The sequence below is a fragment of the Penaeus japonicus genome, unplaced genomic scaffold (genome assembly GCF_977035675.1).
Source record: "Penaeus japonicus unplaced genomic scaffold, GWHDUDI00000001_assembly GWHDUDI00000008, whole genome shotgun sequence".
NCBI classification, from domain to species: Eukaryota; Metazoa; Arthropoda; class Malacostraca; order Decapoda; family Penaeidae; genus Penaeus; species Penaeus japonicus.
The window spans coordinates 37,321,426-37,336,782 of NW_028234410.1; the positions used below are offsets into that span (position 1 = coordinate 37,321,426).

The 15,357-nt window shown below is 37.9% G+C and overlaps 1 protein-coding gene across 3 annotated transcripts; it reads left to right on the plus strand.

Annotated features, from left to right (window-relative positions):
* Positions 1–941: 941 nt before the first annotated feature.
* On the plus strand, positions 942–14,729 carry Fs(2)Ket (Importin subunit beta Fs(2)Ket). 3 transcript variants are annotated; one of them, XM_043014906.2, is made up of 11 exons: positions 942–1,267; positions 6,090–6,148; positions 6,306–6,488; positions 6,641–6,835; positions 7,359–7,541; positions 7,662–7,787; positions 8,084–8,257; positions 8,376–8,586; positions 8,693–9,992; positions 10,157–10,318; positions 12,312–14,729. In XM_043014906.2, coding segments are annotated over exons 1-11 (2,637 nt in total). In that variant the 5' UTR covers positions 942–1,224; the 3' UTR covers positions 12,313–14,729. The 3 variants fall into 3 exon arrangements, with proteins under 3 accessions (XP_042870840.1, XP_042870831.1, XP_086395472.1); XM_043014897.2 differs by having other exon boundaries at positions 1,108–1,267; positions 12,292–14,729; XM_086539346.1 differs by lacking the exon at positions 12,312–14,729 and having other exon boundaries at positions 1,108–1,267; positions 10,157–10,322.
* The last annotated feature ends 628 nt before the right edge of the window (positions 14,730–15,357 follow it).

Below are 15,357 nucleotides of genomic sequence, written 5' to 3' on the forward strand. Positions count from 1 at the left end.
CAAATACACAGGTATCAACAAGGACAATTGCATGGACAGCACGTGTATAATGACGATTCGTTTTCTGTTACATTTTTTTTTCTTGCACTATCATCGGACATAACTTTTGCTCATGCAATGTCCTGAAGAGCAACTGGCTTCCCAATACGAACAGAGACGCCAACAGTAAAAGAGAAAAAAAAATCAAAACATCACTCAGGCTGGTAGTGCTTTCAACTCCGCCAATTTACGTGTAATCGATACTTCATTCTTACACACATAACCAACCCAACAAGCTTAATATATACAAAATAACAAAACACATTACAATGCCAGTACCAAAGTAAATAAGACAATCCATCAACCTCCTACATATTCGGGAAATTAGGAAAATATCTAATATCCGGATCTGCCTTTAAGTAATGACCTTGGGCCAGGAACTTTATCCAAGGTTTCATGCAAACACAACTACCATGCACGACAGGCACTACCAGCAGTGTTACATGATATTGGATCCTCGTCCTCATGTTGCTCTTGATGCGATGAATGTATCTCTTTTTTCGTCTGTTATGACTTGTAAAGAGGAAAAAAATAAAAATGAAAAAGAGTTCGGATGGCATGCACGCATTGGGAAGAAGTCTCACTTAACGTATTTTTTTTTTTTGTATGATGTAATTTTTTTGAATTTTGTGTGAGGATTAATAGTTGGAGTTGTAATGTATTTGATGAATTTTGATATTCCGGTAAATCAACTAATGTAAATTGTGTGTGTAAAAATTCAAATGAAAGGATACCGTTGAGTGGAAATATTAAAATAGCATTGCGCAGTATTACAGCTTTAGCCAAATATACTCATATAAAGTTTACAAGTTATATAATCTTTTTCATAATCGTGTATAGTCTTTTAATGCATAAATAGGCATAATTCGGCATTTGAAACCTTCCCATGTGACATCTGTCGTATTTGCGCGGTAACATACAGAGAAAGTAGTCCCTGTGTTTCGCCTTTCTCCCATCCCACAGCTTATTACAAATTAAACATCCGAACCCATCACCTTTCACTACTTTCGACCAAGTAGCGTACAAACCAAATTAAAGCAAAGTAATCTAGAGAAAATAATCTCGAGGGTGATTCATCTCGGCGAAGGGATATTCCTCCGCCGCACATGTGGTAACTCCTCTACCGGTGTCTCTCGCAGGGAACTTATTTATCGCCGCTCGTTTCCCCAGCGCTTGCCCTCAAATATGGAACAGGTTATACAGATACTCGAGAAAACTACATCGCCAGGTGAGTAGAGTGGTGAACGAGGCGAATGTCCGCCGAACTGCGCTAGAAAATAGAGGAATGTATCGGTGGGTCTTCCCGCCTTGTTTGTTACCATACGTGAATCGCACCAAATGGCCAGAGATTCCGCTAATTTCGACGAATCGACGCTTCTCCATGCGCCCATCACACGCAGCAGAACCATTATCGCTCAAATGAATCCCGATTAAGGTCCGGATGGAGTTGTAAATCGAATAAAACCCAAAAAGGCAGCCTCGTCCCTGTCGGCCATATTAACGTTGTCAACAACTTCAAAACTTCCACTCGTGGTTTAAAAAAAATGAAAAAAAATCAAATCCACCTAAGTCGTCACGCTCGAAGGCAAAGAATATCCCCATTAAACCCAAAAGCAAGGCACGAAACACCCTAAATATCGAGCGAACACGTGAGGTAGAGAGAGGCCTCGAGCAACGTGTTTAAGAGGTGGTGGACCCCATGCCAGAGGCTTAGGCTGTGCGTGTGCTGGGGCCTCCTCGCTGCTCTAGGCTATTTCAGAAGGGTATTGGAGCGAGATTTGTTGAATTGGGGGGAGATATTAGGGTAATAGGGGTAGGGAACTTGTATGGTTGTGTAGGCAGGTTGGTGGACGAAGTTTACGTGTTCTGCGGTGAGGGCTTTTATTTCGTGTTTTTGCTTGTTGGTAGTTGGTCTTTGGGCGTTAGAGTAGGGTCATCTAGAAGCGACTCGTGATAATTTATTTTATAGGAGACTCGTGTTCAACTCCGGATGGAATTATATTTGTCCTATATTCATTTCGGTCTCTTAATTCCTCAAGTATATATTCTCTGGTGGCAGAAGATTGGTTAAATTACAGGAAGGAACGGGATACGTTAGTAGATTATTCGTATTTTCCATCAGCGGGTTTCATCGGTCAAGTAGTTTGATGATGGTTCGAAGTGTTTACTTTCATTTTTATTTTTATTTTGTGTATGCAGTTGCAGTTAAAGTATTTCTGATTTTCTAGTGGAATGTTTTAAATTTCTTGATTCAGACGTACCTTGTTATTCCCTTGGTGGAGATAAACTGGAGTGCGATGTGTGGCGAGTTCAATGCTCTAAGTGTTCTATCGCTACAGTGATTTCTCTCACTTCATCTGTATTTTTAACCCATTCATGCCGGGGCGATTCTGGCTCTGAATGGTCAGGATGCCGGGGTTATAGAACGCATAAGCCTAACGCCTCGGGATTCTCAGGCGCACTAGCCACGAGCCTGGGCTGTCCGCTCGCTCACCCTGAGCGCCGGCCTTGACCAAATATCTCATCGCTGCCGTCTGATACTAAAACCATGAAATGTGTCGGCACATCATCCGGTGCAAATGGGTTAATCCCCCTTTTTACATTTTTGATTGAAAATGTGCAACATATGAGACCTCACAGTCAAGTGTGTGATATTCATTTAGAAAAATAAGTTCAGTAACTAATTTATCATTCAGTATTACCAATTCTAACAACTCAGATGGCAGAGGCTGTTGTGAAGCCCATTCGCGCCGGGTGCATATGTGCTTAATGTTGCTTTCTCTGGCACGATGCCATGCTTCACCCGCCTGATTCCACGGAGTGATTAGATGCTTTTTGTATTTTTTTTTTTTTTTTTAGATTAATTATTTATTTATTTATTTTTTATACATTATTTTGTCAAGAAAATGTGTCTGTACAGATGTAATTGCGATGAGTATATACATACATAACTTTGTAAAATGTGTATTTAGAGGTATAGGAAGTCATCAGGCAGGAGCAAATTCTCATGACGTGATATGCCACCTGTTGTGAATGGGTTAGGTGGAACATTGGTATAAAAAAAGAGAAAAAAACTAAAACATTGATTATCTCAAATTCATATCTATTTCATATCTTATCATGGTTATATTCTATGATTAATGGTTGCAAATATAATAAGTATCAATAAATGTTGTTGGAGCACAAGTGGTGCTCAAACATGCTTACTTGCTAAGCTTGTTTTCTCAAGGACTTGAATTCAAAGAACCTTTTTCTATACTTCCAATTGATACTGTCTTCACATTTGGTGTTGCCAATATATTGGCATGGCAGGATGACAAGCTGTCATATGTTAACATCATATTAAAAGAGGAACTTGTTTAAAGTCAACAATATGTTTCAGCCTGTCCCATGCTCCAGTTTTCCCCATTCTCCCATACTATTATATCTGTGTCGGCCACTGGTCTGAGTAAAGATAAACAAAGCTCCATGACATGCATTCAGGCATGACAAGCTTTTAGACCTTCTTAGGTATGAGCATAAGCTCTGTGGTGACAGATTATATGTGGTGATATTTTTGTACTTGGCTAGAGTGCAGAAGCATGACGATTGCTTGACACATTAAATTACAGGCCTTTTATCACATTTCACATGTTCCAAATGTTTTTGTGTGCAAGACTGCATATATATTTTCAATAAAGAAGTTGCAATTTAATTTCACTAGTAGCTAATTAGCAAAGTCTGCCGAGAATCTCGAACGCGTGTGAAAAAAGTAGGCCCAAATCTAGAGGACAACCTCAGTAATGGCTTGTTAACCCATTGGTTGATGACATCATTTGCTGTCAAGGCAAGCTATAGGCCTAGACGCGGATGACCCAGGCCACATGTGATAATACCGACACAAGGCTGTATAAACTTATCTAAAAATACCACAGCCAAAGGGTTAAGAATCAAAAAGGAGAGGAAAATATAACATTGTCCCTGTACTTCCAAGGTGATTCTGACATTAACCCCCAAAAAAGGCAAAGCTTTCAGCTCCTCAGATGCAAATGGAGTAAGATTTTTCAAGTTTCACTTCGGACAATTTTTGTCTTCGGCATTACAAGACTTTGAATTTATACTCTAAAAATGTATATTTCATTGCCATATATGAAATACAGAATGCACAAGGTTGAAAGAACCATTACAGTTACTATTCATAAATAGGATGAAAAATGGGAATTGACCACCATGCACTTTAAACGCTTGTGTATAAAACTTGCAAATGTTGCCAAAATAAATCAAGAAAAAATGCTTTTCTTCATGGAAAATGATGAAATGTGCAGATTTATGAATATTTTAAAGAAAATGATATACCATGAGGCAATGTAAGCTACAGGCTTGAGGGAGAGGATGGCCCAATAGGATCATAGGGATATGGGCTTATGTAATGGGTGTGGCTAGAGGAAATGTAAATGAAATGTGGAAATTAAGGTCCTAAATTATTGAACATGAATGAAGGATTATTTAGATGTATAAAGAATGGAAAGGAATGATATACTAAAAAATAAATGTTACCTAAGATTGTGTAGAGATATGGTATGAGAGATAAAAAAGGATGGATAGGGGATATTGCCTGCTCAAAACATGCCATACATTACCATAAATACCATTTTACACTGGCAACCTTTCATTCACAAGAAAGAAAAGAGACGGAACACTACTGTCTCGTTACTTGAGAAAGAGGAGGGCCTCCATGCAGTTATGGTGATGTGGTTTCTCATACAGTTGGTGTGGCTAGAGGAAACTTCTCAAATAGTACCAGAAATATTATAAGACACTATTTTATTATTGCTGTTTTTTAATAGGCTTTCCATGATTGTGGCATATAGGACAGAAAGCACAGGCCTGCATATGCCACTTTCATGGTGAATAGGACTTTAGGGATAATCCTAACATAGGAGTTAGGCCGCTTTATTTCCTGCTAGCCGTGAGTTAATTTTCAGCTGGCATATTTGGAACAGTCCTACTGATGATGATGACCTTATACAAACTCATGCAAAATACTGTTCATATTTGTCTGTTATTTCTTTATTTTCTTTTTACACAACCATGGTTACATCCAAGGCTAATAAATCCCTGGTTTATAAATATCCTTAGGACAAGGCTAAGAGACATTATCTGGGGAACTAGAGGATTTCAGACTGAGCATTTTTTGCCCAGATCCTGCTTTAGTTTCACAGGTAGTGATATTTAAAATATTGTTATGCAGTTATAATATAATGAAAAAAATTCAATGCCAGCCTAAACACACCAGTCCTGGTAAAGTGTAATAGAAATATAACCAAAACAGGAGGCTGGGTGTCTGGAGCTATCTCTGGGACTAATGCCAGTTCTTACAAATTTAATTTGGTAATTGTTCAGAATAGGACTATTATACTGTCACAAAGTGGCACCTCTGCTTTGTGCTCTGGAAAGGCCAACATGCCTCCTCCACTTAACTTCAGTAAGATAAGACTTCAACTGGTAACTTATTTAATAACCTATCTGCAGAGACCAGCTCTGTCTTGCTAAAATATACATCTTAGTGTTTTGTTTGCCTATGCTAGAGTGCAAGGTGTGAGGCCAAGGCATTGCTGGACTTGGTTATGAGAGCACAAAGTTGGGGCCCTCTTTTACCCTCTCAAATTAATTTTACCTACTATTTTTACTTGGGTGTTCTCTATGGTTATTGCCATAGTTTTTCTCTGTTTTTGTGCACTCCTTTTCCAATTGGTTACCTTTAATTTGAAATTGTGCTGTCCTTTTCTATCCCTTTATCTTTAATTTTGATAGCATTACATTATCCTCATAGGCTTTCACTTTTTTAAGTAGCAAAGAATAGAGAAAAATTTGATGAAGTTTATTTAAAAAAAGTTTATTTTAAAACTTGGCAGAGGATCAATAGAGATACAGCTGGATTCCCCCCCACATACCAACACATACATATTTTCTCTCACGCACACACACACGCACACAAAATGTACATCCATATTTATCGCTGTATAGTGTCCTTTTAAGGATTCATATTTAAAACCTTGATTTATTTGCAGATAAAACTGAATTAGAAACAGCATTAAATTACTTGGAGCAGGCAGCACAATCAAATTTGGTAAGTGTTCAATAATGATTATAAAGAATACATTTATCAACATGTCTTTAATTTGAATTATAAGTCTGATACACATAATGCTTGCTTCCTTTCTTTTGTACTTGGACTTACATTTAATAATTGCAGAGGACTAATAAGATTCTTACAAAAATTTCAGCCGGAATATGTGAAAGTACTGAGCGATGTCTTGCACCATGGAGGAAATTCCACCGTGGCCCGAATGGCTGCGGGTATTCAGCTGAAAAACACATTAGCTTCCAATGATCCCAAAGTTAAAGTACAGTATCAGCAGCGGTGGCTGGCATTCCCACCAGATGTCAGGGACTATGTTAAGGCTAATGTAAGTAAGACTTGTTGTCAATGCTTGTTTTTTTTTTGTTTTTTTTTTGTATATATGTTTTGGAAGCAAATATCTCCTTATATTTTACAGAAGCCTTTTATTTTAAGGTTTGAAAAATTCTGTACTGAAATTTAAATATACTTTATTTTCAGGTTCTGGGAGCATTAGGTACAGAGCAGAACAGGCCAAGCTCAGCAGCACAATGCGTTGCCTACATTGCGTTGACGGAAATCCCAGTAGGTCAATGGCCGAACCTAATAGACAGATTGGTGGCGAATATAACAGCTCCTGGAGCCACGGATATGACTAAAGAGTCTACTTTAGAGGCTATTGGATATATTTGTCAGGTGAGTGAATACTATACACCATTACAGTGCTGTAATGCTGTAGAATAAAAAGGTACTTCAAAAGTTTCAAATTGGAGTATTAATGAAAAAAAAAATGCAGGATTAAAATATTGGTATTTGACAAAAGTAGGTATGATCAGTCATTCATACAATTTAAACATTACATATGATTTACTCTACATGTTAGTTATGGATTTCAACCCATTAAAATCCATAGTGCATGTATATATTTATATACTGTCCATAATGGTTTTGGTTTATTATTGATTTTTTTACAGATGGTTTCACAATTCCTTAGTCACCAAGGATGCAATTAGTAGTCCTACTTGACATTACCTTGCTACCCTATTACTTGATTGAAAAAGAAGCTATTTTTGTTGATAAAGTAATGATCATAGCATCATTAAGTTTGAATGTTCTCAATACTTTTTCACATTCCAAATTATCAGCATAACATGAGTAATCGTAGCCAACTCCCTGGTAACCAAATAGCTTTTCTTATTGGTTTTATTTATCTTTACAGGATATAGAGCCAGATGCCATAGCATCACAAAGTAACAATATCCTCACTGCTATTGTTCATGGCATGAAGCGTGATGAACCCAATGATCATGTTAGACTTGCAGCAACGACGGCACTTCTTAACTCGCTTGAATTTACAAAACAGAACTTTGAAAGGGATGCTGAAAGACATTTTATTATGCAAGTAAGTATATTGTTTCATTCAAATATTATTTTGTTTTATGTGGATTAACATTTTGATTTTGCTCATGCCCATATGTACACATGCAAGGTCTAAATGATTTTTTTCTCTACCTTTTTGCAGGTGGTTTGTGAAGCAACCCAGTCTACTAATACTCAAATTAAAGTTGCTGCCCTACAATGTTTGGTAAAAATAATGTCACTGTATTATCAATACATGGAGCATTATATGGGGCCCGCACTGTTTGCGGTAAGTTATATTTGTGAATAAAATGTTCTTAGAATGGCTTAAAGCAGTCATTACATGGTTATTTTTCTTTCATAGTAGTATATATGAATAAACACTAAATGCTCAGCACACTTGAAATTGAACTGTATTTTAGTATCTACTTAGAATTTTGAAATTAGTCATATACCCACTTTCTCTTTACCAAATATGAATATTTTCAAACTCATGTGGATAAACCTAATACATCAGAATTGTTAAGTAAATGATTAAAACTATCCTCAAAGATTTAATTTTGATCCTTAATTTTTCCCACAAAGATTACACTTGAAGCAATGAAGAGTGACATAGATGAAGTAGCACTACAAGGAATTGAATTTTGGTCAAATGTGTGCGATGAAGAAGTGGACCTTGCCATCGAGGCTTCTGAGGCAGCTGAGCTTGGCCGCCCCCCAGAGAGGACTTCCCGCTTCTATGCCAAGGGAGCATTGCAGGTGAGTCTACTGTAGTATTGCTCATTGAAATACTGGGTCATAGTTTCTATTTTATCTATTATTGAAATGTTTGATAAATATATAATAATCCTAATATGCGCCTTTTTTTGTTTGGTAGTATCTGGTCCCAGTACTGATGATGACACTTGGAAAACAAGAGGAAGCCGATGATGACGATGAGTGGAACCCCTGTAAAGCAGCTGGAGTGTGTGTGATGCTTCTTGCTACTTGCACAGAAGATGATATTGTACCTCATGTCCTACCTTTTGTGAAGGAGAATATTAAGCACACTGACTGGAGACTTCGAGATGCAGCAATAATGGCATTTGGTTGGTATATCCGTTTGTATACAGTACAAGATTTTCATTTATAGTATTGAATGCTTTGAATACTTTAATGTGGTCATCATGAAATAAAACCTTTTTTCTTTTACAGGATCGATCTTGGAAGGCCCTGACCCCACCAATCTTAAACCAATGGTAGAACAGGCAATGCCCACCCTGATTGAGGCCCTGAGCGACTCCTCTGTGGTGGTGCGTGATACAACAGCTTGGACACTGGGTCGTGTGTGTGAACTAATTCCAGATGCTGCATGCAATGACACTTATCTGAAGTTATTGCTGGAAGCATTGGTTCATAGCTTGAAGGGAGAACCTAGGGTAGCATCAAATGTCTGCTGGGCTCTCAGTTCCCTAGCAGAAGCAGCTTACGAACAGGCAGATACTGGAGATGTTGATGGTGAACCACCAACCTATTGTCTGTCTGCATTCTTTGACCCATTAGTTGATGTTCTCTTGCAAACTACAGACCGAGCTGATGGAAACCAGTGTAACTTAAGAAATGCTGCTTATGAGGCCCTCATGGAACTCATGAAGAATTCTCCAAGGGATTGCTATCCAACTGTCCAAAAAACCACTATGATAATTCTGGAAAGGCTTCAACAAGTATTGCACATGGAGTCTCAAATCCAGTCTCATAGCGACAGGGTTCAGGTCAATGATATTCAGTCTTTGTTATGTGCGACTCTCCAGTCAGTCCTAAGGAAAGTAACCCCTGAAGATGCTCCAAAAATCAGCGATCCAATCATGGCCGCTCTGCTGCAGATGTTCCAGACTTCTCAGGGCAAGTCAGGTGGCGTGCAGGAAGACGCACTCCTTGCAGTGTCCACACTGGTGGAGGTGTTGGGACACAACTTCTTGAAATACATGGAGGCATTCAAGCCTTTCTTATCCTTGGGCTTAAGGAATGTTGAAGATTACCCAGTATGCTCAGCTGCCGTGGGAGTTACGGGAGACATCTGCCGTGCTCTGGGAGATAAGGTCGAGCCCTTCTGCGATGAATTGATGTCGATGTTGGTGGAGAATCTTGGGAATAATAATGTTCACAGAAATGTGAAACCATCAATTCTTTCAGTATTTGGTGATATGGCTTTAGCTCTAGGACCCAAGTTTACCAAATACCTGGAAGTGGTCCTTCAGATGCTTCACCAGGCTTCCCAAGCCCAAGTTGATCGCTCAGACTTCGATATGCTAGACTACCTTAATGAATTACGCGAAAGCTGTTTGGAGGCTTATACTGGTATTGTTCAGGGCTTGAAAGGCGATGGGGCATCACCAAACCAGGAAGTTCAGCTCCTGCGTCAACATGTGCCCCACATGATCTCTTTCATTACTTCTGTTGCTGCAGATGATGAAAAATCTGACCCAGTTATTGCCAGTTCAGCTGGTCTGATTGGGTGAGTTGGATGTAATATAGATAATCCACTAATAAAAAGAATATAGTTGATATTGATAGATTTTAAAAAATAATTATATATGTTCTATACTGGTTATTCTTATTATTTTTTCACATTTCTGGAGTTCCTCAGAATACTAACAGGAAACTTGTCTTTTATCACAGAGACTTGTGTTCTGTGTTTGGGACAGACATGCTGCAATTGGTGGAGACTGATCCTATCACCAACCTCCTTTCTCAAGGTCGACGCTCCAAGACTTCGAAGACAAAGACCCTTGCAATGTGGGCAACTAAAGAAATTCGTCGCTTGAAAAACAACAGCACTTGGTAAGTACTCTTAGGTAGGTGATATGTTGGCTATGGGTTTGGGGATAACTTAATGAGGGTTCTGGATACTAACATGTCTCTTCTAGGTATCTACATTCCTAAGCTCAGCACAAGGCCTGGATATTTGAATGTTTATATGTTACTTGGTTGTTCATTTCTTTATTATATTATTTTTTTCAGTTTGACTTGATGTATATATATATATATATATACATATATATATATATATATATATATATATATATATATATATATATATATATATATTATAGAATTATGTGTTTAAGATAAAAATAATCACTCATTGAATATTACTCCTTAGTGAGCTAACAAGTAACTTGTAGACTTTCATAATTCCAGGATTTGCCTTTTTGGTTTTGCAGATTTTAAAAATAAAGACACAGGCTTAGACGAGTAAAGATGGAGGCTCTTCAGATTTGTTTGAATTCAGAGGGTTTAGGGGGAATATTGTTAGTCGTCTTTTTAGCTATTTGCTGAAGGTCTCTATAAAAACTATTGCATATTGCCATTAAAACCTCATGGAAGGGTTCAGTCACAAGCCTTTGATATTGGGAACAGACATGCTTGGATGGGTCATGGGGTTGCAAAGAATGACTGATTTGTAGAGACAGGAAAGATCAACTGGTCTTATAGATGTTGCATTTGTAAATTTTAACACATTCACACACTTGCTTACTCAGTCATTCACTCGCTCACTTGTTTACTCACTCACTCATTCACTTGTTTACTCACTCACTCATTCACTTGTTTACTCACTCACTCATTCACTTGTTTACTCACTCACTCATTCACTTGTTTACTTACTCACTCATTCACTTGTTTACTCACTCACTCATTCACTTGTTTACTCACTCACTCATTCACTTGTTTACTCACTCACTCATTCACTTGTTTACTCACTCACTCATTCACTTGTTTACTCACTCATTCACTTGTTTACTCACTCACTCATTCACTTGTTTACTCACTCACTCATTCACTTGTTTACTCACTCACTCATTCACTTGTTTACTCACTCACTCATTCACTTGTTTACTCACTCACTCATTCACTTGTTTACTCACTCACTCATTCACTTGTTTACTCACTCACTCATTCACTTGTTTACTCACTCACTCATTCACTTGTTTACTCACTCACTCATTCACTTGTTTACTTGCTCACTCATTCACTTGTTTACTCGCTCACTCATTCACTTGTTTACTCGCTCACTCATTCACTTGTTTACTCGCTCACTCATTCACCTGTTTACTCGCTCATTCACTTGTTCACCTGTTTACTCGCTCATTCACTTGTTCACCTATTCACATGTGAAGGTTTCATGAACTAGTTGCAAACAAGACAAATGGACAGACTGGAAAATACATGAATGTGCGGAAGGCCTTTTCATGTGTTCTGCTTTCTACTTGGTTGTATTGTTTACATCTCTCTCACTTGTTCAGTTGCATTCACCCACATGGCCATTCACACATGCTTGCTTATTTACACGTCATTTATGTACTCGGTCATCACCTATTCACATTCTCACACACATGCATGGTTTTAGGCCCTTATATAATTTTCAGACTCAGGTTTAGTATTAGGGTTATTACTTTTAGTATAATACATTATTGAATACATGTATTTTTGGGATCAAGGGATAATTACTATTGCATAAAGTACATAAACTAAATTAAGGAACATAAAATATCCACACTCTCAGAATGTTAAGATGCCTGTTCTATATTTATAAATTTTTCTTTTGAATGTATTGAGACTGTATGGTAAAATCTGGTGATATGAAAGCTTTCCTCAACCACAGCTTGTGTGAGAAATGCTTCACTCTTCCATAGTGTGTCTTTGAGAGAATAAAAGTTCTTTTGTATACCAGATAGTCATCACACTGTTTAGGGGAGGTGGAGGGAAGTGCGTGTGACTGGATACGTCCTTAAGTGTCATCTAACTGGTAGTAGCCCCTAACTTGGCTTTTCAGATGAGTGGCGAGTTTAGTCTGTGGTGAGTCGATGCAGTGAGTCAGATGCGGTGTGTCTGCATGGAGTGAGGGAAGAGCGTTGCCCGGCTGTGGTGAGTGGTGACCGTTCAGCGCGTGGGGTGTGTGGTGAGTGAACAGACAAACATGGACGATCGCAAGTGCGGCAGTTTGGCCGAATGTGCGATGACGACCGGATGGCCTCGGAAGAGTGTGAAAATATCTAAACTTTTCTTGAATGACGGGAATATCTTCTTTTATGAGAATATCAGAAAATCATTTCCAGTGAATCATTCCAGCTCCCAGGAAAAGATCTGCCTCATTTGCTCTGTAAAGCATGTAAAACTTTTCCAAAGTGAGTCCTATTTATGAACTGTGGTTTTTGAAAGCCAGTCCTTTCAAGTGCCTTTTTGTGGGAATGAATGGTGCTGTAGCCATGAGTCGGGTACCCTACTGGTAACTGATCCATCTACTGTAATTTAAATACAAGTGGGGATAGTATTCCAGGGTGTCTAGTCAAGGGTACAAAGGATTTTCAACTACTACCACTTCAATTCTGTTAGTGTTAGCCAAGTTAATCTATTCTATCTGCAGGGCAGCCTTCTGCTTTATTCCAATGCAGGTCTTTATAGATATTCTAAGTCCTCTCTAAGATCAGACATGCCAAGTAATCAACCAATAAGTAAATCATTTTTATAAACTATCGAAGAACATATCCTGGAAGTAGTTAAGATCAATTTGGGATAATGCAGATAATCTTTTCCTGTTATTATACATCCTCAGTTAGTCTCCTAGTTCTTCGGTGACAGCACGTGTGTGTTTAGGGCACTAGAATGGGATGCGGCTCTAATTGTTCTTTAGTGGCATTTTGAGGCACATAAAAGCTGAAATCATGAACATGAGTACCACCTAAATATTTCAAACAGTATTTCAAATGGTTATGCTCAACTTTTTTATTTCCTTTTTTTTATTTTCTTTAGTTATGCATGTTAAATTTAAATGAAAAGAGGTTATTATTCCCTGTCAGGTTCTCTTGAATGAAGTATAAATTGTGTGCTGCTGTTTGCAAGCAATAGTGAGTTGGATAGTAATGGTATCAGCTGAAGATTCTTGACTGGCCAATATTTCCCCCCTTTGTACACAAGTGAGCCATGTCAAATCCCCTTTAGTTTGTGATTGCTGATGTTGCATTTTGCAGTGTAAGCCCTAAATGTGCAATGTGAGAACCGAGGTGTGTCTGCAAGTTAATGGAAGACAGGACTTAAGCCCAATACAATTTAGTTTTGATTTTGCGTGAATGAATCTTACTGTATGTGGGTTAAATCTTTCTTCCACACACTTGTGGGAACTTAGTTGATACCAACAACCCACCTAAGTGACTGAACTGGTACAGTGGTAGAAGATAATTTGCAATTCAATAAATAATGGTTTCAATCCTTGAGGACAATGTTACAAAGCTTCATTTTCCAAGTATATAAGTTTCCTTATTTGAAGAGGTTGGGTAGTATGGTTAAGTTTTAACACTGTGCTCAAGTTAGAGGATTTCTAAAGATGCCAAAAATGGTACCATGGAAGGAGCAAATCTGCTGCAGTCCTGTGACTGGTGAATGCTTGACTGTGATAAAGAGGCCCTGTGTGATGTGGCGCTGAGTAAGTGTGTGGTGCAAGATGCTGTGCAGTCCAGTAGTGTTCTGAACGTAAAGTGAAATGGACTGAATGTTAACTTTCACACCACACTTCTTATACAACAACTGCAAAATTCCTGAGGAAGATGACTAAGAGTACTGGAGTGTGGATAAGTTTACACACTTGGACTATACATGAACAATAGGCGCGCATCCGGTGCTTTCTTCCTTGCCATGTTAGCACATTTCCCGCATGTTAGCAACCTGGGAAGTTGAGAGGTCTTTGATCTTGCACCATTCTTCCTGGGTCTGGCATGCTGACATCCCCAGTGACGTGACTCAAGTGACTGAGGGTGCGAGTGCAAATTTGTTCGTTCTTGAAGGACGTGTGACTGTGATACTGTGTTCCTCTAGTGCAAATGATACTGTGTGAGTGTGTACATTCCACCAGATGGTGTAGTATTAGTGTACAGAAACAACACAAAGTTGAACTAATGAACCTGCAACAAAAGTTCATGGTTTAGCTCATGTAGAAATGTAACTTGTTATTGCCTCCAAATAGACAGAGCTTTGTGTCTGAAACTTCTTCACTAAAGTTATTCATGACATACATGATGTAATTTCAGTAAGTGTGGATAAACCTAGTGTATATTTTTTCACAACCCGTTGATATTCAATCTGTTTCATTTATAATTTGATTACTTCTTTTGGTACTTTAAGGCTAATAATTTTCCTTTAATAAACCCTGTACTATATTTACAAATGCAAACCTTTGAATAAATAAGTTTGTGAGAAATGTTTACATTTTTTTTTTCCTTTTCCTCATTGTAATTTGAGAAAATGCCTTCTGATTTTGCATTTTTTCTAGTGAAAATAACAACCTAAGTGAAACCAGTGAAATGTAATAAAGTTGAAGTAATTATGTTTTTAGAATGGTTATTTTATTCCTCATGAATTTTCTCACAGTATTGATGATTACACTTGGCATTCACTGGAGTATTGACTTGCACAGAAACCATGAGCTAAGTTATTCAGAGGTGATACCACTATGTTGGGATGGCTAGGACACGTCCACTGGTGTATTACAAAACTAAACTATATTCAGTTATATGCTTCAAAGAGCACTTATGTACAGCTAGACATTGGAAAAATCATGAACATATAGCCAAAATAAATATTATAGAAGCTATCAAATCTTATTCTCCTTTCTCATGTGACAATGTGATGCAAGACCTTGAATAGTTTCACAATGGACTTCAAGCATAAACCATTTGCATCTTTCTAAACATAAAAAAAAAATATATATATATTATTAGTATCATGAAACTTATTTTGCTCATCCCATGCATTTTTGAATACATTAAGGAAAGCAGTGTAATCACAGTATGTATGGATTACTGCTATGGCTTCATGATATACTTTTT